Consider the following 17,124-nt stretch of genomic DNA (forward strand, 5'->3'; position numbering starts at 1 on the left):
AAAAAAAATTGGTACTGCAGGTACCTAGAGTGGTCAATTCATAGAGACAGTAAATTGGTGATTGCCAGGGCTGGGAGGAGGGAGGAACAGCAGGTATTATTTAATGGGTATAGAGTTTCGGTATTGAAAGATGAAGAGTTCTGGAGATTGGTTGTACAACAGTGTGTACAACACTACTGAACTGTGTACTTAAAAATGATTACAATGATAAATTTTGTTATGTACAATTGAAGATAAAAATTGGTCCTGCTTTTCTTGCATTTCAATATAGGTAAAACAATGTTTTAGGAAAAAAAATCACTGTAACAAATGGCATTGAAAAACCGTGGGTTTTATTTAGCAAACAAATATAAATACGGATGCATATTTCTTATGCATTGTATAATTGTGAGTTATCTCATAATTATTCTGCTTAATAAAGCACAAATATTTTTTTCACCACTTTCAAGAAATTACTGAATCCCACTTCTAGTTAGTAGAAACATGAGGGTCTCTTCTGAATATTGGGACTCTGCCTTCCCTTCAAACCACCACCACCACCCACTTTTTTTTTTTTTTTTTGGTTCTGGGGATTCAGCTCAGGAGCACTGAACCACTGAGCCACATCCCTAGCCCTATTTTGTATTTTATTTAGAAACAGGGTCTCACTGAGTTGCTTAGTGCCTCCTTTTTGCTGAGGTTGGCTTAGAACTCGATATCCTCCTATTTTAGCCTCCTGAGCTGTTGCGATTATAGGCCTGTGCCACCCTGCCTTGCCCTCCCCCCTTTTCTTTATCTCTTAACTCTGAGTTTGGCATGCCCATTCCCCACCTCTCTGCCAAGAATCTTCTTAGCACCTCTGTTGAATTTGTGTGCAACTGTGGCATTTCTCCATCCTTATCTGCCCCCTGCTATTCCAAAGGAAGCAGGAGTAATGTTTCATCTTCCTATTAGACAAGATTGTGTTTTTCTTTTTGGGGGAGGGTGTTATCAGAGATTGAACTCAGGGGCACTCAACTACTGAGCCACATCCCCAGCAATATTTTGTATATTATTTAGAGACAGGGTCTCACTGAGTTGCTTAGCTGAAGTTGGCTTTGAACTTCCGATCCTCCTGTCTCCGCCTCCTGAGTTGCTGGGATTACTGGAGTGCTTTAAATGGTATTTTTCTTGAGCAATTCATCCACTTTAATTTTATAGCTATTGATATTTACCTGATTGGGTTTTACTTTTCACATTGACAGCTACAAACCCTAAATCTAGTTAATGGCTCACCTAGCAGCAAGTGTATAATCCATTCCAGACCTCGCTCTGTCTGTGCTGTGTCTGTTCAGCCTGGACTCAATTCTTGTTAAGTACCATTGGAAACCAACTTAAGTAATTTCTAGAACCAGGTAGACATTTCTAAACACAGCATACAACTTTTCATTCACAATTAAGCCTTTTATCTCTAGTAAGGACTAGGAAATGGGTAAAAGCACACCTAGAAAAGTTAAAATTTACTTTTAAAATTTTAGTATCTGTAGAATATTAATTTTCTGTGGTTTTTCTTTTAAATGGAACTAATATTAGTCTTTCTTCCTATCTTAATTACTTCACTTGAGATAAATCCTAGGAATCATTTTCAGTTTCACGTAGCACTCATCCCAATCCCTCCTTACAACCCTACTCTCCCCTGCCCCAAACTATGACATCATCCCTTGGTGATGCCATTCCTAGGTGCATACTCTTGCTTCCTTCCAACGCCTTTTTTCCCCTGGAGTATAAGAGACATGTGAGAAATTAACACAGAAGATACTGGTGAGTTTTAACAACATCTCAGGATACTTTATTTTAATATTTTGTTTTATGTAGAAAAATTATCTGAGGCATTTTGCAGAGTGTGCTAAACTATTCTAAACTAATTACAAGACTTCCTGGAAGAGATTGTTTTTCACTGATACCTAAGGGATGGGGAGGACTCAGTTTGGTTTCAGGAAATCACAAGAAGATTGCCTGGCTGAAATTATGACATCAACTGTGGTACTTAACTCTTCCAATTAATTGTTTTATCCATTAATTTTCCACATTATTACTACAAAAAAATCAGCCAGTCTAGTATTTGATTCACTTTTTGTCCAGTTAAAAAAATTTCTGGGGCTAGGGTTGTAGCTCAGTTGGTAGAGTGCTTCCCTATCATGTGTGAAGCACTAGGTTTGATCCTCAGCACCACATGAAAATAAAATAAAGGTATTGTGTCCATCTACTATAAAGAAAAAATTAGGGGCCGGGGTTGTTGCTCAGTGGTAGAGCATTTGCCTGGCATGTGTGAGGCACTGGGTTCGATTCTCAGCACCACATATAAATAAAAAAAAAATAAATAAAGGTAGATTAAGAACTAAAAATAAATAAAGGTAGATTAAGAACTAAAAAATTAAAAAATATATATTAAAAAAACTTTCTATGATTCTGTAGCCCAAGTTCAAATCCAACGCACCCCAGAAAATTCACACTACAGCACTAATGATGTCATAAGCTTTGACATAAGACCTAAAAAGAGAAAGTAGCCTCCCCAAAGTGAAAGGACATAGATAACAAGTATCATAGCAATCAAGAGTAAATGTGCTAAGTACTTGAAAATGATTGCCTAAAGTCAATTGATATTAATGAAAATTTGGTTTCCCTGCCTAGACTTCAAAGTGTTTGGTGGAGTTGCTTCTTTTATGTTCATTTTGTAAGTTTGGCAAGTTATCTGCTGATATAAGGACTGTTTCTGCTATTTGTTCCAAGAAAAGCCTTTCACTAAGCTTTAAGGATGGCCTTAAACTGGCAAGAAGAATGAGGTACTGTGATATTAAACCCCGGGTGTTTTACCACTGAGTCACATCCCCAGCCCTTTTTAATTTTTTTTTTTTTGGGGGGGACCAGGGATTGAACTAAGGGATACTCGCCCAGTGAGCCATACCCCAGCCCTATTTTGTATTTTATTTAGAGACAGGGTTTCACTGAGTTGCTTAATGCCTCCCCATGGCTGAGGCTGACTTTGAAGTCACAATTTTCCTGTTTCAGCTTCCCAAGCCACTGGGATTACAGGCTTCACCACTGGGCCTGGCTTTGGTTTTTATTTTGAGGCAGGATCTCACTAAGTTGCTTAACACCTTACTACGTTCCTGAGGCTGGCCTTGAACTTGGGATCCTCCTGTCTGAGCCTCTGGAGCTGCTGGGATTACATGTATGCACCACCATGCCAGGCTCTGTCCTATATTTCTGTTAATAGTTATTTTGTTGGGTTTTGAAATATATTAGACTTTGGTTAGCATAATTATTTTGGTCAAGATCCAATTGAATATTTTAAAATTTGACCTTAACCAGTACCATTGGTATGAAGCTATACCAGTGACCTTTATGCTTTACACATTAGACACTCAATATCTTAGATGATTCAACCTTGACTTTGTGTTTAGAAATAACTAATCAGAAATGTTAACACAAGCTTGACTTTTCTATTTTAAATTTCAGTTGTTCCTACCTTCTCCTATTCGTACTTCTGCCAGCCGCTTGCATCAAATAAAACAGGTAAGAAGGCTTTCAAACTTGACAGATGTTCATTAACAAAAGTAAATTTTATTTATTTATTTTTTTAAAAAAGATCTATGTTTCAGTAATTCTAAGCCAGGTCATGTGCAATTAAGTTTCTAATTTTAGGAATGGTTTTGTAAACAAAACAAACTACTAAGTTCTCTATTTATTTGGGCTATTAGTTATTTTAATAAATTGTTAGTTTCTAGAAATACCACATACCCTTATATTTTGAATCTAGTTTCTTCCAAGGATCTCAAAGAAGAAGGTTATATATAAAACTTAAGCTTGTAGCTTCATAATTACCAGTTATGTTTTCTTAAAGCTCTCTCTGATGAATTTTTTCAAAGACCAGCTAAAGTGGCCTTTATTGTTATTGTTTCACATTCAGTTCTTAGTGAGCTGAGTTTAGGGACACATTGTACCTTACTAGTTTATGTTTTGTGCGTGTTTTCTCTGTATTTATATGTATGTGTGTATTTAACAGCACAAGCCAAGTACAGAATTAAACCTTTTAATTATCCAAGGATTATCCACCAAACTCAAAAAGATCAAATCACCACTCCATCACAGGTGGTAAGATTTTTTTCTGACCCAGGTACAAGCAGCTTTTTTGCAAGGGGGTGCTTAACTGTTATGAAGCACTTATTCGCTTAGCACTGTGACCAGTACTTTACATCTGTGATCTGATTTCATCTCACAACTGCCTTACAAGGTCAGAAATGAAAGACAGCAGAACTTATGTACCCAATGTCCATACTTCATGAATGTCAGAGGCAAGATTTAGCCCCCAAATACTGGATTCTTTTTCAGCTCCCCTTTCTCTGTTAGAGTGGCACAAAATCCATAAAGATATTTCGTAAACCTAGTTGTTAGTCCTCTAATTCTTGTATCCTTTTCCTCTTTCCCTCACCAGTATCATGGCTTTCCTAAGGTCAGGTTACCTTACATTAGCAGGAAAGTATGATGAAACCATTTTATTTTTATTTTTATTTTATTTTATTTTTTGATACCAGAGATTGAACTCAGGGGCACTCGGCCACTGAGCCACATCCACAGCCCTGTTTTGTATTTTATTTAGAGACAGGGTCTCACTTAGTTATTAAGGCTAGCTTTGAACTTGTAAACCTCCTGTATTCCCCTTCAGAGCTGCTGGGATTACATGTGTACACCACTGTGCTAGACCCATTTTATATATTTTTTGATACCAGGAACTGAATGCAGAAGCACTTAACCAATGAGCCACATCCCAGACCCCCTTTTTCTTTAGATTTTATTTATAGACAGTGTCTCAGTAAGTTGCTGAGGGCCTTGCTAAGTTTCTGAGGCTGCCTTTGAATTTGTGATCCTCTTGCTTCACCCTCCTGAGCCACAGGGATTATAGGAATGAGCCACTGCACCCAGTCCATTCCTTTAATATTTACCTTCCACTGCTTACCTTTGTGTGATGCTATTTTAGAATTTTTTAAAGAATAATATAAACTTCACACCAACAGTAAAAGTGACCTTTGACTTATCTGTGCAATTTTTTTTTCTCCTAAATTAAGCCAAAAATTTGAAAATGGGTTATTTTAAGAAAAATCAGTGCTATTTGAACTGGTTAATAACGTAGGTTGTAAAGTAGTTTATTTCCATAGTGCCAGAATATGTATTATAAACATTTAAAGTGAAAAACAAGTAGAAAATTAGTGATGGGAAAATAGATATTACACTAACTTTGAACCTAGGTACTGATTGAATGGAAAATTAAGACTTATTCTCAGTTTACTGGACTGATAATTGTCTTAAGTTGCTTATTTCTTTATATACATTCTTTAACCATGACTACTACTACTTTGTTGTTGAATTTAAAGTTTTAAGCTTAAAACAGAAATGAGTGGTCCTCTCCCCATTGTATACTAAACTTTCACTTTAACAACATTAATAAGGATATTTATTTCATTTTTCAGTAAAATGGAGGAAATAATGGTAGCCTTGTCAGGATTGTTATGAGGATGAAAGTAATTAATATATGTATAATATAGGACATACTGCATTAATTTTTATTTTTGGTAGTAGAGTAGTGGGGTGCTTAACCACTGAGCCACATTACTAAGTAGAGTAGGGCTTCATTAAGTTGCTGAGGCTGGCTTTGAACTCACAATCCTTCTGCCTCAGCCTGCCAAGTCACTGGGATTACAGGTGTGCACCACTATGCCCTGCTTTGCATGGAAATATTTTTGGAGGGAGTACTGAGGATTGAAGTCAGGGGTACTTGTCCACTGAGCCACATCCCCAGCCCTATTTTGTATTTTATTTAGAGACAGGGTCTCACTGAGTTGCTCAGTGCCTCACTTTTGCTGAGGCTGCCTTTGAATTTGTGATCCTCCTGTTTTAGCCTCCTAAGGCACTGAGATTACAGGCATGTTGCATAGCACCCAGCTTGCATTAAAATTTTTAATGGAAGTTTAAAAATATATAAACCAGAACCTCTATGTACTCAATACCTAACTTTTAACAATTATCCACATTTGTAACATAATTTTTCATTTATTTCTCTTTTGAGGGGAGTGAAGGGATAGTACTTTAAAGTAAATCCTGGACATATCTTTTTGCCTAAATTTATGGGCATGAAAAAGACACTTTGGTACTAGATGCAGTGGTGCACACCTCTAATCTCAATGGTTCTGGAGGCTAAGGTAGGAGGATCACAAGTTCAAAGCCATTCTCAGCAATTTAGTGAGGTGTTGAGAGCCACAGCCGAAGGGGCCCCAGCAAACTTCCAGTTGCCAGCAAACTTCCAGCTGCCAGCTGATGATTGGCTCACAGCGGCCCCAGCAACTTCTAGCTGCCAACTGATTGGCTCCTCTGCGGTGATGCTCATTGGGCTGTTTCCCTGCCCTTTCAGACCACAGAGCTGCTCATTGGGGGACTTTTTTGGCTCCGCCCACGCAACCCAGCCGATCGGCCTCAAGAGCAGGAGGATGGTGGGAGGTTGAAAGGCTTGTGGGAAGCCGGTGGTGGCAGTTGGGCTCTGAAGGTTTTTCCTGAGGAGCTGTTTTGTTTGGTGTGTGTGGTTCTAAAAATAAAGTTCGTTTCTTTTGACAAGTGGCTCCTGAATTGTGCCCAGCCAGACTGCGGCAGTGAGGCCCTAAGCAACTTAGCAAGACCCTGTCTCTAAATAAAACATGAAAAGGCGTGAGGATGTGTCTCAAGGGTTAAGTGTCTCTGTGTTCAATACCTAGTACCAAAAACAAAAATAAGAAGAAGAAAAGAAAAAGGCACTTTGGCATAATCACATTGATCATTATGTGTAAGAAATTACACTTAGTGTCGTCTAAGTCCATGTTAGATTTTTTTCAGATTCTTAAAAAATGTCATTTTTATTGATTCACAAACAATCCAAACATGACATTTGGTTGATATATCTCTCAGATATTCTTTATTTAAAACATCCTTTTCTTCCTGTTTTTGTTCACTGCTGTGTTTTTACTGTAGAAACCAGGTCATTTGTCCTGTAGAATGTCCCACATTCTTCTTTTGCTTCCATGTGGTGTTTACATGTGCTTTTATTCCCTGTATTTCTTGTAAACTGATGAAATTTGCTTTTATTTTTAAATAAGCACATAGTCCCAAGTGAATGTTAGGTTATGGGTTAACATTTAAATAATTGTATAGTTTAAATTGCAACCTTTCCTACTGCATAGTTAAAGGACAATTTGTTATGTATGTATGTATGTATGTATGTATGTATTTATTTTTTGGTACTGGGGATTGAACTCAGGGGCACTCACCACTGAGCTACATCCCCAGCCCTATTTTGTATTTTATTTAGAGACAGGGTGTCACTGAGTTGCTTAGCACCTTGACATTGCTAAGGCTGGCTTTGAACTCAGTATCTCCCAGTCTACGCAGCCTCTTGAGCAGCTGGGGTTACAGGCATGTGCCACCATGCCCAGCTGGACAATTTCGTGATTGTGATTGTTTGCTGTTTTTCTCATGTTAGAGAGCTTGAAGTTAATTTTCTAAGCACATAGTAGTTCTTCCTTAATGTTTTTGTGATTTTCCTTTCCTAATAACAAGTGATATTTTGTTTCAAGAGATTTGAAAGCATCCTCTGTAGTTCTCTATCTCCCAAAATATTAAACATGAGTAAATGCTCTGCAGAAATAATTTGTGTATGAGTTTCCTCAGGCTGCTGTAACAAAGTACTACAAACTGTGTGTCTTAAACAGTAGGAATGTGTTTTACCTCACTGTTCTGGGGGCCAGAAGTTTGAAATCAAGGTGTTCCAGAATTGATTCCTTACGAAGGAGGTGAAGGAGGGATCTGTTCCAGGCCTCTCTCCTTGGCTTGTGGATGGCTGTCTTCACATTCATATGAAGACATACTGTACAACCACTTGGCAACTAAAATCTTTCAGGCATAGTCTCCCTCAGAGAGCAAAAGTTGGTTTCTGGTTTTACCTAGCGTAGCAAAAAATTGAAAGCTTTTTGGAGTTCTCTTTGTATTATGTGCCAGTCTCTAAATTTCTGGGATTATTTTGGGGGGAGGGTGTTGAGGATCAGATCCAAGGCCTTGTGCATGTTAGGCCAGTCTCTACTACTGAGCTATGCCCCCAAATTTCTTCTTTTTATATGACATCAGTCATTTAGGACTAGGGTCCAACCTGATGACCTCCTCCTAACTTAGTTACCTCTATAAAGGCCCAATCTTCAAATAAGGTCACATTCTGAGGCACTAGGGGTTAGGACTTCAATGTCTGAATTTTGAGGGACACGATTGAGTTTCCTCGCAGTATTTCATTGTATAACTTTATTTCCTGACTTGTTAAGGAGGATGTAAAATCCTTGGTATCCAGGTGGCACAGGACTGTTATCTCAGCTACTTTTTGTTTTTTGGTTCTGGGGATTGAACCCAGAGGTATTTTACCACTGAATTACATCCCTAACCCTCTTTTATCTATCTATCTATCTATCTATCTATCTATCTATCTATCTATAATGGTATTGAACCAGGGATGCTTAACCACTGAGCTGTACTCCCAGCAACATTTACTTTTGATTTTGAGATGGGGTTTTGCTAAGTTACTTAGAGCCTCTCCAAGATGCTGAAGATGGCTTCGAACTTGTGATCTTCCTGCCAATTTCAGCTACTTTGAAAGCTGAGAGAGGAGGATCACAAGTTCAAGGCTAGCCTGGGCAACTAAGTAAGGCCCTGTCTCAACATAAAAATATTTTAAAAGGGCTGGGGATATGTTTGTAGCTTAGTTGTAGAGTACTTCCTTGCACTTGGCTCTGAGTTCAATACCCACTACTGAAAGCAAATCAAAACCAAACAGTGGCATCCAGTAAGCACTTGATTTTCTCTATGGTGTCTTAAGTAAAATCAATTGAAAAGTATCTTCCTTATATTGTTCTATTGTCCTTCCTTATGTTGTTCTATTGTTTGCATGTACAAATATGTAATAACAAATCCCACAATTATATATATTTTATAATGCAAAAATAAAGATTTTTTTAAATGTTCTAACTTGAATTTCTAGTAATCCTTGTTTTTATATATTCACAAATTTGAATTTTAATAACATATTACATTTTTCTTTTTATCTTACCCGGATTTTACTAATTAAATTGAAGTTAGACATAAATATAAGGGAACTTTATAAGATGAAGCCATCTAAGCCCGACGTGGTGGCACATGCCTATAATCTCAGTGGCTTGGGAGGCTGAGGAAGGAGGATCACGAGTTCAAAGCCAGCCTCAGCAAAAGCATTGTGCTAAGCAACTCAGTGAGGCCCTGTCTCTAAATAAAATACAAAATAGGGCTCGGGATGTGGCTCAGTGATTGATTGCCCCAAATTCAATCCCCAGTACCCAAAAAAACAAAGATTAAGCCATTTAAGATGGATTATGCCAACTGGTTGTGATTATGATGGGCACAGTTTAAATAGTATCTTTTTGTGAGTATTTTATTGTCTAATAAAGCATTGAAATTCAATTTCTGTGATATGTTTTTGAGGACTTTCTTTTATCTTCTTTTTTTCTTTTTAGAATCTAATAAGTGCCTAGTCTCTTTCATGAACAGAAGTTCTTTAAGGGAAGAGCCTAACTTGTTTTAAAAGAAATTTAATTTGATCTTTGTTTACAAATTGTTTCAGCAAGCATTTATTGAACTCTGTGCAGGCATTTGACAACTAAATGTTTCAGGCATAGTCTCCCTCAGGGAGGAAAATTGTTTTCTTTTTTTTACCTTGTGTACTCAAAAATTGAAAACTATGAGCTGGGGATCTAGCTCAGTTGGTAGAGTGCTTGCCTCACATGCACAAGGCCCTGAGTTCAATCCCCAGCAAACACACACAAAAAATTGAAAACTACACTGTGGGGTGCAGTGGCACACACCTGGAATCCCAGTGACTCAGAGGCTGAGACAGGTGAATGGCAAATTCAAAGTCAACTTCAGCAATTTAGCCAGACCCTATCTCAAAATAAAATATAAAAAAGGGCTGGGGATGTAGCCTAATGGTTAAGCACCCTGGGTTCAATCTCTGGTACCATACCAGAAAAAGAAAACAACCTTAAATTCTCAAGTGTGACAGTTACATCAGAGGCAAAGAGTACTGTATACTAGAATTTTATCCTTATTTTTACAGTCTTAATATAAAGTCATCTAAAATTCTCCAATCCATTTTGGAAAAAGACAAGACATAAAATGTAAAGACATCAACTCCCTTTTACTAACAATACTCAATAGCTGATATTACCTCATGCTCCTGTGGGGTTCTTTTTTTGTTTTTCTTTTTGTACTATGGATTGAACCCAGGGGTGCTTAACCACTGAGCCACATCCCCAGCCCTGTTTTATTTTTTATTTAGTATCAGGATCTCACTGAGTTGCTTAGTGCCTTGCTAAGTTGCTGTGGCTGGCTTGAACTTGCTATCCTCCTGCCTCAACCTCTGAGTCGCTGGGATTACAGCTGTGTGCCACCCAGCTCATGCTCCTATTTTGAATGGGAGGAATGTTAAGTAAAATTTAGTCCCAGTTCCAGGAAAACTTGCTTTTTGCTTGTTCATTGATTGAATTACAAAATACCTTGAGCTTTTCTCACTAGAGGAAAACATCTACATAAATATTAAATGGAAGAATTATACTAACAATTTTGCTTAAAAGATTGACTATTATTCCATTATTCTAAGATACTGGTTTTCTTCTTAAACTAACTTTCCGAATTTCCATCATTTTCCATGATGGTATCAAAATAGTCACCATCAAATAGTTTTAAGAGTTAATTTTCACTTTGTCTTATTTTTCCATCCAATTAGACCTCTAATCCTATTAATTTTTCCTTGACAACATCTTCTCTGTTTTCAGTGCCACTTCCTTCTTTTGTCCCTTGGGTCCAAATTACAAAGGTGATATCCTAACAGATTTCCTATCTCTTCCAGTTTTATCTGACTTCCACAATCAACACCAATATATATATATATATATATATATATATATATATATATATATATATATACACACACACACATATATACATACACACACACACACACACACACATACATACACACACACCAGGATTGAACCCAGGGGTGCTTAACCACTGAGCCACATCCCCAGCCCTTTTTTGTATATTAGAGACAGTGTCTCACTGAGTTGCTTAGGGCTTCTCTAATTTGCTGAGGCTGGCTTTGAACTCATGGTCTTCCTGCCTAAGCCTCCCGAGTTGCTAAGATTACAGGGATCAAGATAACGTTTCTTTTCTTTTCTTTTTTTTTTGTGGTGCTGGGGTTTGAACCCAGGGCCTTGTGTATGCAAGGCAAGCACTCTACCAACTGAGCTCAGCCCCTCAAGATAACTTTTCTAAAACATTATTTTTTACATATTTTCTCTACTACACAAAAGTAACAATGGTTTCCCATTAACTGTTAATAATAGAATTAGGGCTGGGGATATAGCTCAGTTGGTAGAGTGCTTGCCTCACATGCACAGGCCCTGGGTTCAATCCTCGTGCACCACACACACACACACACACACAAAAATAGATTAAGAATAACTGATTTGTATTGAGCACTAACTACGTGATAGGCACTATGTTGAGAACTTATCAAGAACATTAGTATTCTCATTATTATCATCTTTATATAGATGAAGAAACCAAGGCTTAGGTTATATCTATGGTTACACAGGTAGTGAGTTATAGATTCTAGGAATCTGGGATTCTAATCAGTTCTTTTTGGCTCCAAAGTCTTTGGGCCTAACATCTATTCTTTTTTACCCAAACTCTTTTTATGTTCAAACTCTTCAGTTGTTTAAGATCCCAAAAATCTGATTCTGTCTTACCTCTCCAGTTTTATCTTTTCATTATTCTAACTTACAAACTCTGTTCATCAAGCTAGAGTCAACTATTGCCGTATTCTTTTCTTCCTCTAATCTTTTGTTCATATGGTACCTTCAATTTGGAATATTCTTCCCTCCACTCTCTGCTTGTCCATATTTGAGCATCTTTAAAGGCCTAGGTCAAATTTTGTTCTTTTCATACAATTCATATTACCACTCTTCTATTGTGGACTCCCCAAAACGTATTGTTTATACTGTAAACAACAACCTTTTTTTTTGACTCTGGGGTTTAACCCAGGGATAGTCTACAACTGAGCCATATCCCCAGCCTGTTTTTTTTTCCATTGTTGTTGTTTGTTTGTTTTGACATAGAGTCTCACTAAGTTACTTAGGGCCTCACTGAGGCTAGCCCTTCCGAGGCTGGACTGAACCTTGCAATAGCTTCCCAAGTTGCTGGAATTCCAGGTGTGAGCCATTGTACTGGGGTAAACAACAATCTTGAAACTCTGTTTTTTCTTTCTCTTCTTCTTTTCTCCTCCTTCTCCTTCTTCTCCTCCTTCTCCTCCTCCTCCTCCTCCTCCTCCTCCTCCTCCTCCTCCTCCTCCTTCTTCTCTCTCTCTCTCTCTCTCTCTCTCTCTCTCTCTCAGACAGGGCTCACTAAATTGCTGAGACTGGCTTTGAACTTGGGATCTCCCTGCCTCAGCCTCCTGAGCTGAGACTGGCTTTGAACTTGGGATCCTCCTGCCTCAGCCTCCTGAGCTGCTGGGATTACAGTCATGCGCCACTGCACCCAGCACAGAATGAAAGTTTTTCATCTAATCCTTCCCTGCATATCTGATGTACTGTAATGCACAATATATATAATATATCTTTGTGTGGTAGTTTGTGTAACAATGAAGAATGCAGAACAATTTACTTATACGGAGATTTGTTTATACTGTAGCTCTTCTATAGCCCCATGAGTAATAATATAGATGTATCCAAATGAAATTTTGAAATTTTCAATCCAAATGAAACTGTTTGAAACCATAGGAACTAGACATTGACTTGACCCTCATCTTCCCACCTTCCAGGAAGAAGGCATGGATGTAGTAAACAGAGAAGCAATGCATGAACGGTGAGTACTGTACTTTCAATTACCACTTTAATAATTTGTATATTCAGTTATATCTTTTCCTTCAGATAGGCAAACTACGTACTGATTTCTTTTCTTTTGTAGGGAGGTACACACTGCAATACAGATAAGTCAGTCTTGGGAAGAAAATCTGAAACTGGTATGTTTTACAGTAACACTTTAATTTTGCCCAAACTTTCAAATTTTCTCTATTGTAGTGTTGTGCTATCTAGTTTCACTGTAATTTCTGAAAATATCAGCTCTTGTTTGATATTTAAGCAGTATCTTTTCCATAAATAACTTGAATTATCTTAAGAAACAGCTTATGATTTATCCATAAAATAACTATCATTAGGGCTGGAGCTCAGTGGTAGAGTATTTGCCTTGCATGTGTGAGGCACTGGGCTTGATCCTTAGCACCACATAACAATAAATAAATAAAGATATTGTGTCCATCTACACCTAAAAGGAATACTTAAAAAATAACTATCATTATTTGAAAGTGGGGTTCAAAGTACATAGTTGTCTGATATAAAACCATAGCTGTTGTAAACCAGCTTCATCTCTGTCCTAGAGAATCTTTAAAAAGTTCAGTTATGCCTGTAATTCCAGCAGCTCAGGAGGCTGAGACAGGAGGATCGTGAGTTCAAAGCCAGCCTCAGCAAAAAGCAAGACACTAAGCAACTCAGTGAGACCCTGTCTCTAAATAAAATACAAAATAGGGCTGGCAATGTGGCTCAGTGATTGAGGGCCCGAGAGTTCAATCCTCAATTTAAAAAGAAGTTCAGTTTTACTAAAATGCTTAGATTACAAAACAATAAATGATTTTTTACTTCCTTCTACATCATTTACTAACTATATGTCAGTTTTAAGCTATAGGCAATGGATTTATGAAAAAAAATATTGCATTTTTATGTCTGAAAAACAGACATATAGTTCTGGTAACATTTTAACATACAACCTTTAATTTAAACATATTCAGAATATAGTTATATCCCTTGTTCACATTTTTTAATGTCTGTATACATCATGATTGCTTAGTTATGGTAGTTGGTTGATATTTAGTGTTTTTTATGTGGACATTTCAGATAATGAGATAATAAGAACTAAACTGAAATTTGAGCGGGAGAGATTCTGGTTAATTCCAATTTCCAGATTTTAGAGTTGTTAGATCAGGAAATGGATCATCAACAGAAGATATCTTTTCCTTTGAGCTCTGAGTACCTTAGATGGGCATCTGACTCTGATTTTGGAATAGATCTGAAGAATGAATAGATAGATACCTTTTGGAGGCTTGTCCCTGTTCACATTTTGTTTCTAATAACAATTTATAGATATTATTGGAGTCCTTTAGCTGGCCAAATTCTAATTACTTTAGGTTTTGGCATGAGTAAGTGAATAAGAGATTCTCCAAGTATTATAGGAAGAGAAAGGGAATGTGTAATATATAAGCTTAACTCACATTGTGTTTTAGAAAAGTGCCTATTTTAAAACCCTCAATTATGTAGTACTGATTTTGTACACATAAAACTTGTAAACTTTTTTTAAATAGATCCTGCTGTCCCATTTATGTCTTAGTTCTAGCTAAATCCGTTTTGGTCCTTTTCTGGACATAGCATTACAGTTTTTGGTAGCAAAGGATAGGTCAAATCCAAGAAGGAAAGCTGAATTTAGATTTTGTGTATATAGTATGTATTTCTTAATATTGAGTACTCATGTTCTAAGTTTTCTGGGGTGCTAAGGATGCCCCTTAACCACTATAGAGCTCTCTCCTCTAAGAGGCAAAGGGAAGCTTTGCTTATTGAAGTAAACCATAGATTCCCTGCTTGCTTTATCATGATGAGCGCTGTCTACATGAAGTCAGGCTCAGTAGTAAGGGTTCTCTTTCCCATGCAACAGCTATCTCCAGAAGTACTTGATTAGTAAGTAATTGGTGCTACAATTATCCACTGCTTTCTGCTTTCACAGAATGATGATGATCTGGACACACCATCCGCTGTAAAGAGCATTGATCTAATCCCAGTATCTCAAGCAGCTTCTCTCACTAAATGGATTGGGAAGGTAAGAAAGGAGTGCCTTGAAGTCTATGCTCTTTGAAATACTAGTAGTTACCCAATCAAAAACCTCTGAGGGCTGGGCATTGTGGCACATGCCTATAATACCAGTGACTCAGGAGGCTGAGGCAGAAGGATTACAATTTCAAAGCCAGCCTCAGCAATTTAGTGAGGCCCTAAGCAACTTAGGGAGACCCTGTTTCTAAATAAAAAATAAAAAGGGCTAGGGATGTGGCTCAGTAGTTAAGCACCCCTGGGTTTAATCCCTAGTACAAAAAAAAATCTCTGAGGGAGTATATTTTGCTATGGTATAAATGATGCTCAGTGACACTTTTCTCTTTCTTGTTTTTTAATATATTTTTTTAGTTTCAATAGACCTTTATTTGTTTATTTTTATGTGGTGCTGAGAATCGAACCCAGTGCCTCACATATGCTAGACAAGTGCTCTACCACTGAGCCACAACCCCAACCCTCTTTTTCATTTCTTAAAATATTATTTATATACAATACAATTCACCAACTTTTAAGTATATGGTTAATTTTGGTAATTATGTATAGCTTCATAACCACAACCACAATCAAGGTATAGAAGAGTTCCCACACTCTAAATACTGTTCTCATGATCTTTTGCACTGTCTTCCTCCCATCACTCTTCCTGCCCTAGGAAACCACTGACCTTTCTGACAAAAGTGATGGTTTTAAAAGCTCTGTTCCAATTTGGTTTTAGCCATGTTTTTCTCCATCATTATAAACTTGTGTGAATTACACCAGTTTGCTTCTAAATCCTATTCCCAGTCCCTCAGGATGAGTTTTGATGTAAGTTTAGTTGTCTGAAAATAACTGCATTACTTATAAAATAAGAATTTTAGAAACTTAAAAGAAATTTTAGCTCCAGGTTCTATGGCAACCAAAGAAGTGGTTTCTTTTTAGTGAAATGGAAATGTCATTTGTTTGGATTTATACACTGAAAAAAAAAACCCAAGTGACAAAGAACATGTGAAAATAAAGAAAATATTCAACAATTCATTAATCCTATTTGACCATAATCTTCCTCTGATGGATCTTGTTCATAAGTGTTGGTTAGATCTAGTACTTTTAAAAAAGTTTTTTATAGTTGTACATGGACAGCATGCCTTTATTTATTTTTTAAATTGTTGTTGTAGATGGACACAATACCTTTATTTATTTATTTATTTTTTAAAGAGAGAGAGAGACAGAGAGAGAGAGAGAATTTTTTAATATTTATTTTTTAGTTTTCGGTGGACACAACATCTTTATTTTTACGTGGTGCTGAGGATCGAACCCAGTGCCTCACACGTACTAGGCATGCACTCTACCACTGAGCTACATAGCCCAGCCCTATCTCTAGTACTTTAAAGAACTTCTTCATCCACAATTCTCAACTTGATTCAAGGCATGTCACAACCTGGACTTGCTGGTTCTTCTACACTGTAGGTTCCAAAATCCTAAATCTTGGTGAATTAGAAGACTATTTGCTTCTGATGTGTTTCTAGATTTATTCACATTTACAGAAAAGCAATAAAAATATGTGTTATCACATAGTATTCAGAGTTCTTTTTAGTGTATTATACTTAGATCTGTTATAATGAAGTAATCATTGATTATTTTCCAGATTTTTTTCTAATGATCATGATGGTTTTATTTTAGAAGTCACAGGCCCACCAACACTGTTAAAATAACTATCCTTGGACCCAAAAAAGAAAAGGTACTTTTATCTTCTCTCCGAAATAAATATAACTTTTGCTCATTTTTATAAAATAACTAAAACAATAAAAATTGTTTTTAAAGGATTTATTTATTGAAAATGTATTTGAAAAGTTACTATAGCTTTTCTATTTTACCCAGATGGAAATACTTATAAAGACATTGAAAACTATAAAGTACTATATAAATGTGAATTGAGGAATTTAATTCTAGTTTAGTTGATTGTTATGATTTTTTATGAACCTGGGGCGCCTAACCACTGAGCCACATCCCCGGCTCCTTTTTATATTTTATATAGAGACAGGGTCTTGATAAGTTGCTTAGAATATTTTTAAAAAAAATATTTTAGTTGTAGATTGTCACAATACCT

The 17,124-nt window shown here is 36.9% G+C and overlaps 1 protein-coding gene across 1 annotated transcript in view; it reads left to right on the plus strand.

Annotated features, from left to right (window-relative positions):
* The window catches only part of PABIR3 (PABIR family member 3), a 73,920-nt gene that overhangs the window by 16,130 nt on the left and 40,666 nt on the right, over window positions 1-17,124 (plus strand). The window contains exons 4-7 of the mRNA XM_081278101.1: window positions 3,478-3,534; window positions 12,935-12,978; window positions 13,081-13,135; window positions 14,944-15,036. Of these exons, the coding sequence (XP_081134227.1) occupies window positions 3,478-3,534; window positions 12,935-12,978; window positions 13,081-13,135; window positions 14,944-15,036 (249 nt within the window). The remainder of the gene's footprint in view (window positions 1-3,477; window positions 3,535-12,934; window positions 12,979-13,080; window positions 13,136-14,943; window positions 15,037-17,124) is intronic.

This window comes from Spermophilus citellus (genome assembly GCF_964194105.1).
Source record: "Spermophilus citellus genome assembly, chromosome: X".
NCBI classification, from domain to species: Eukaryota; Metazoa; Chordata; class Mammalia; order Rodentia; family Sciuridae; genus Spermophilus; species Spermophilus citellus.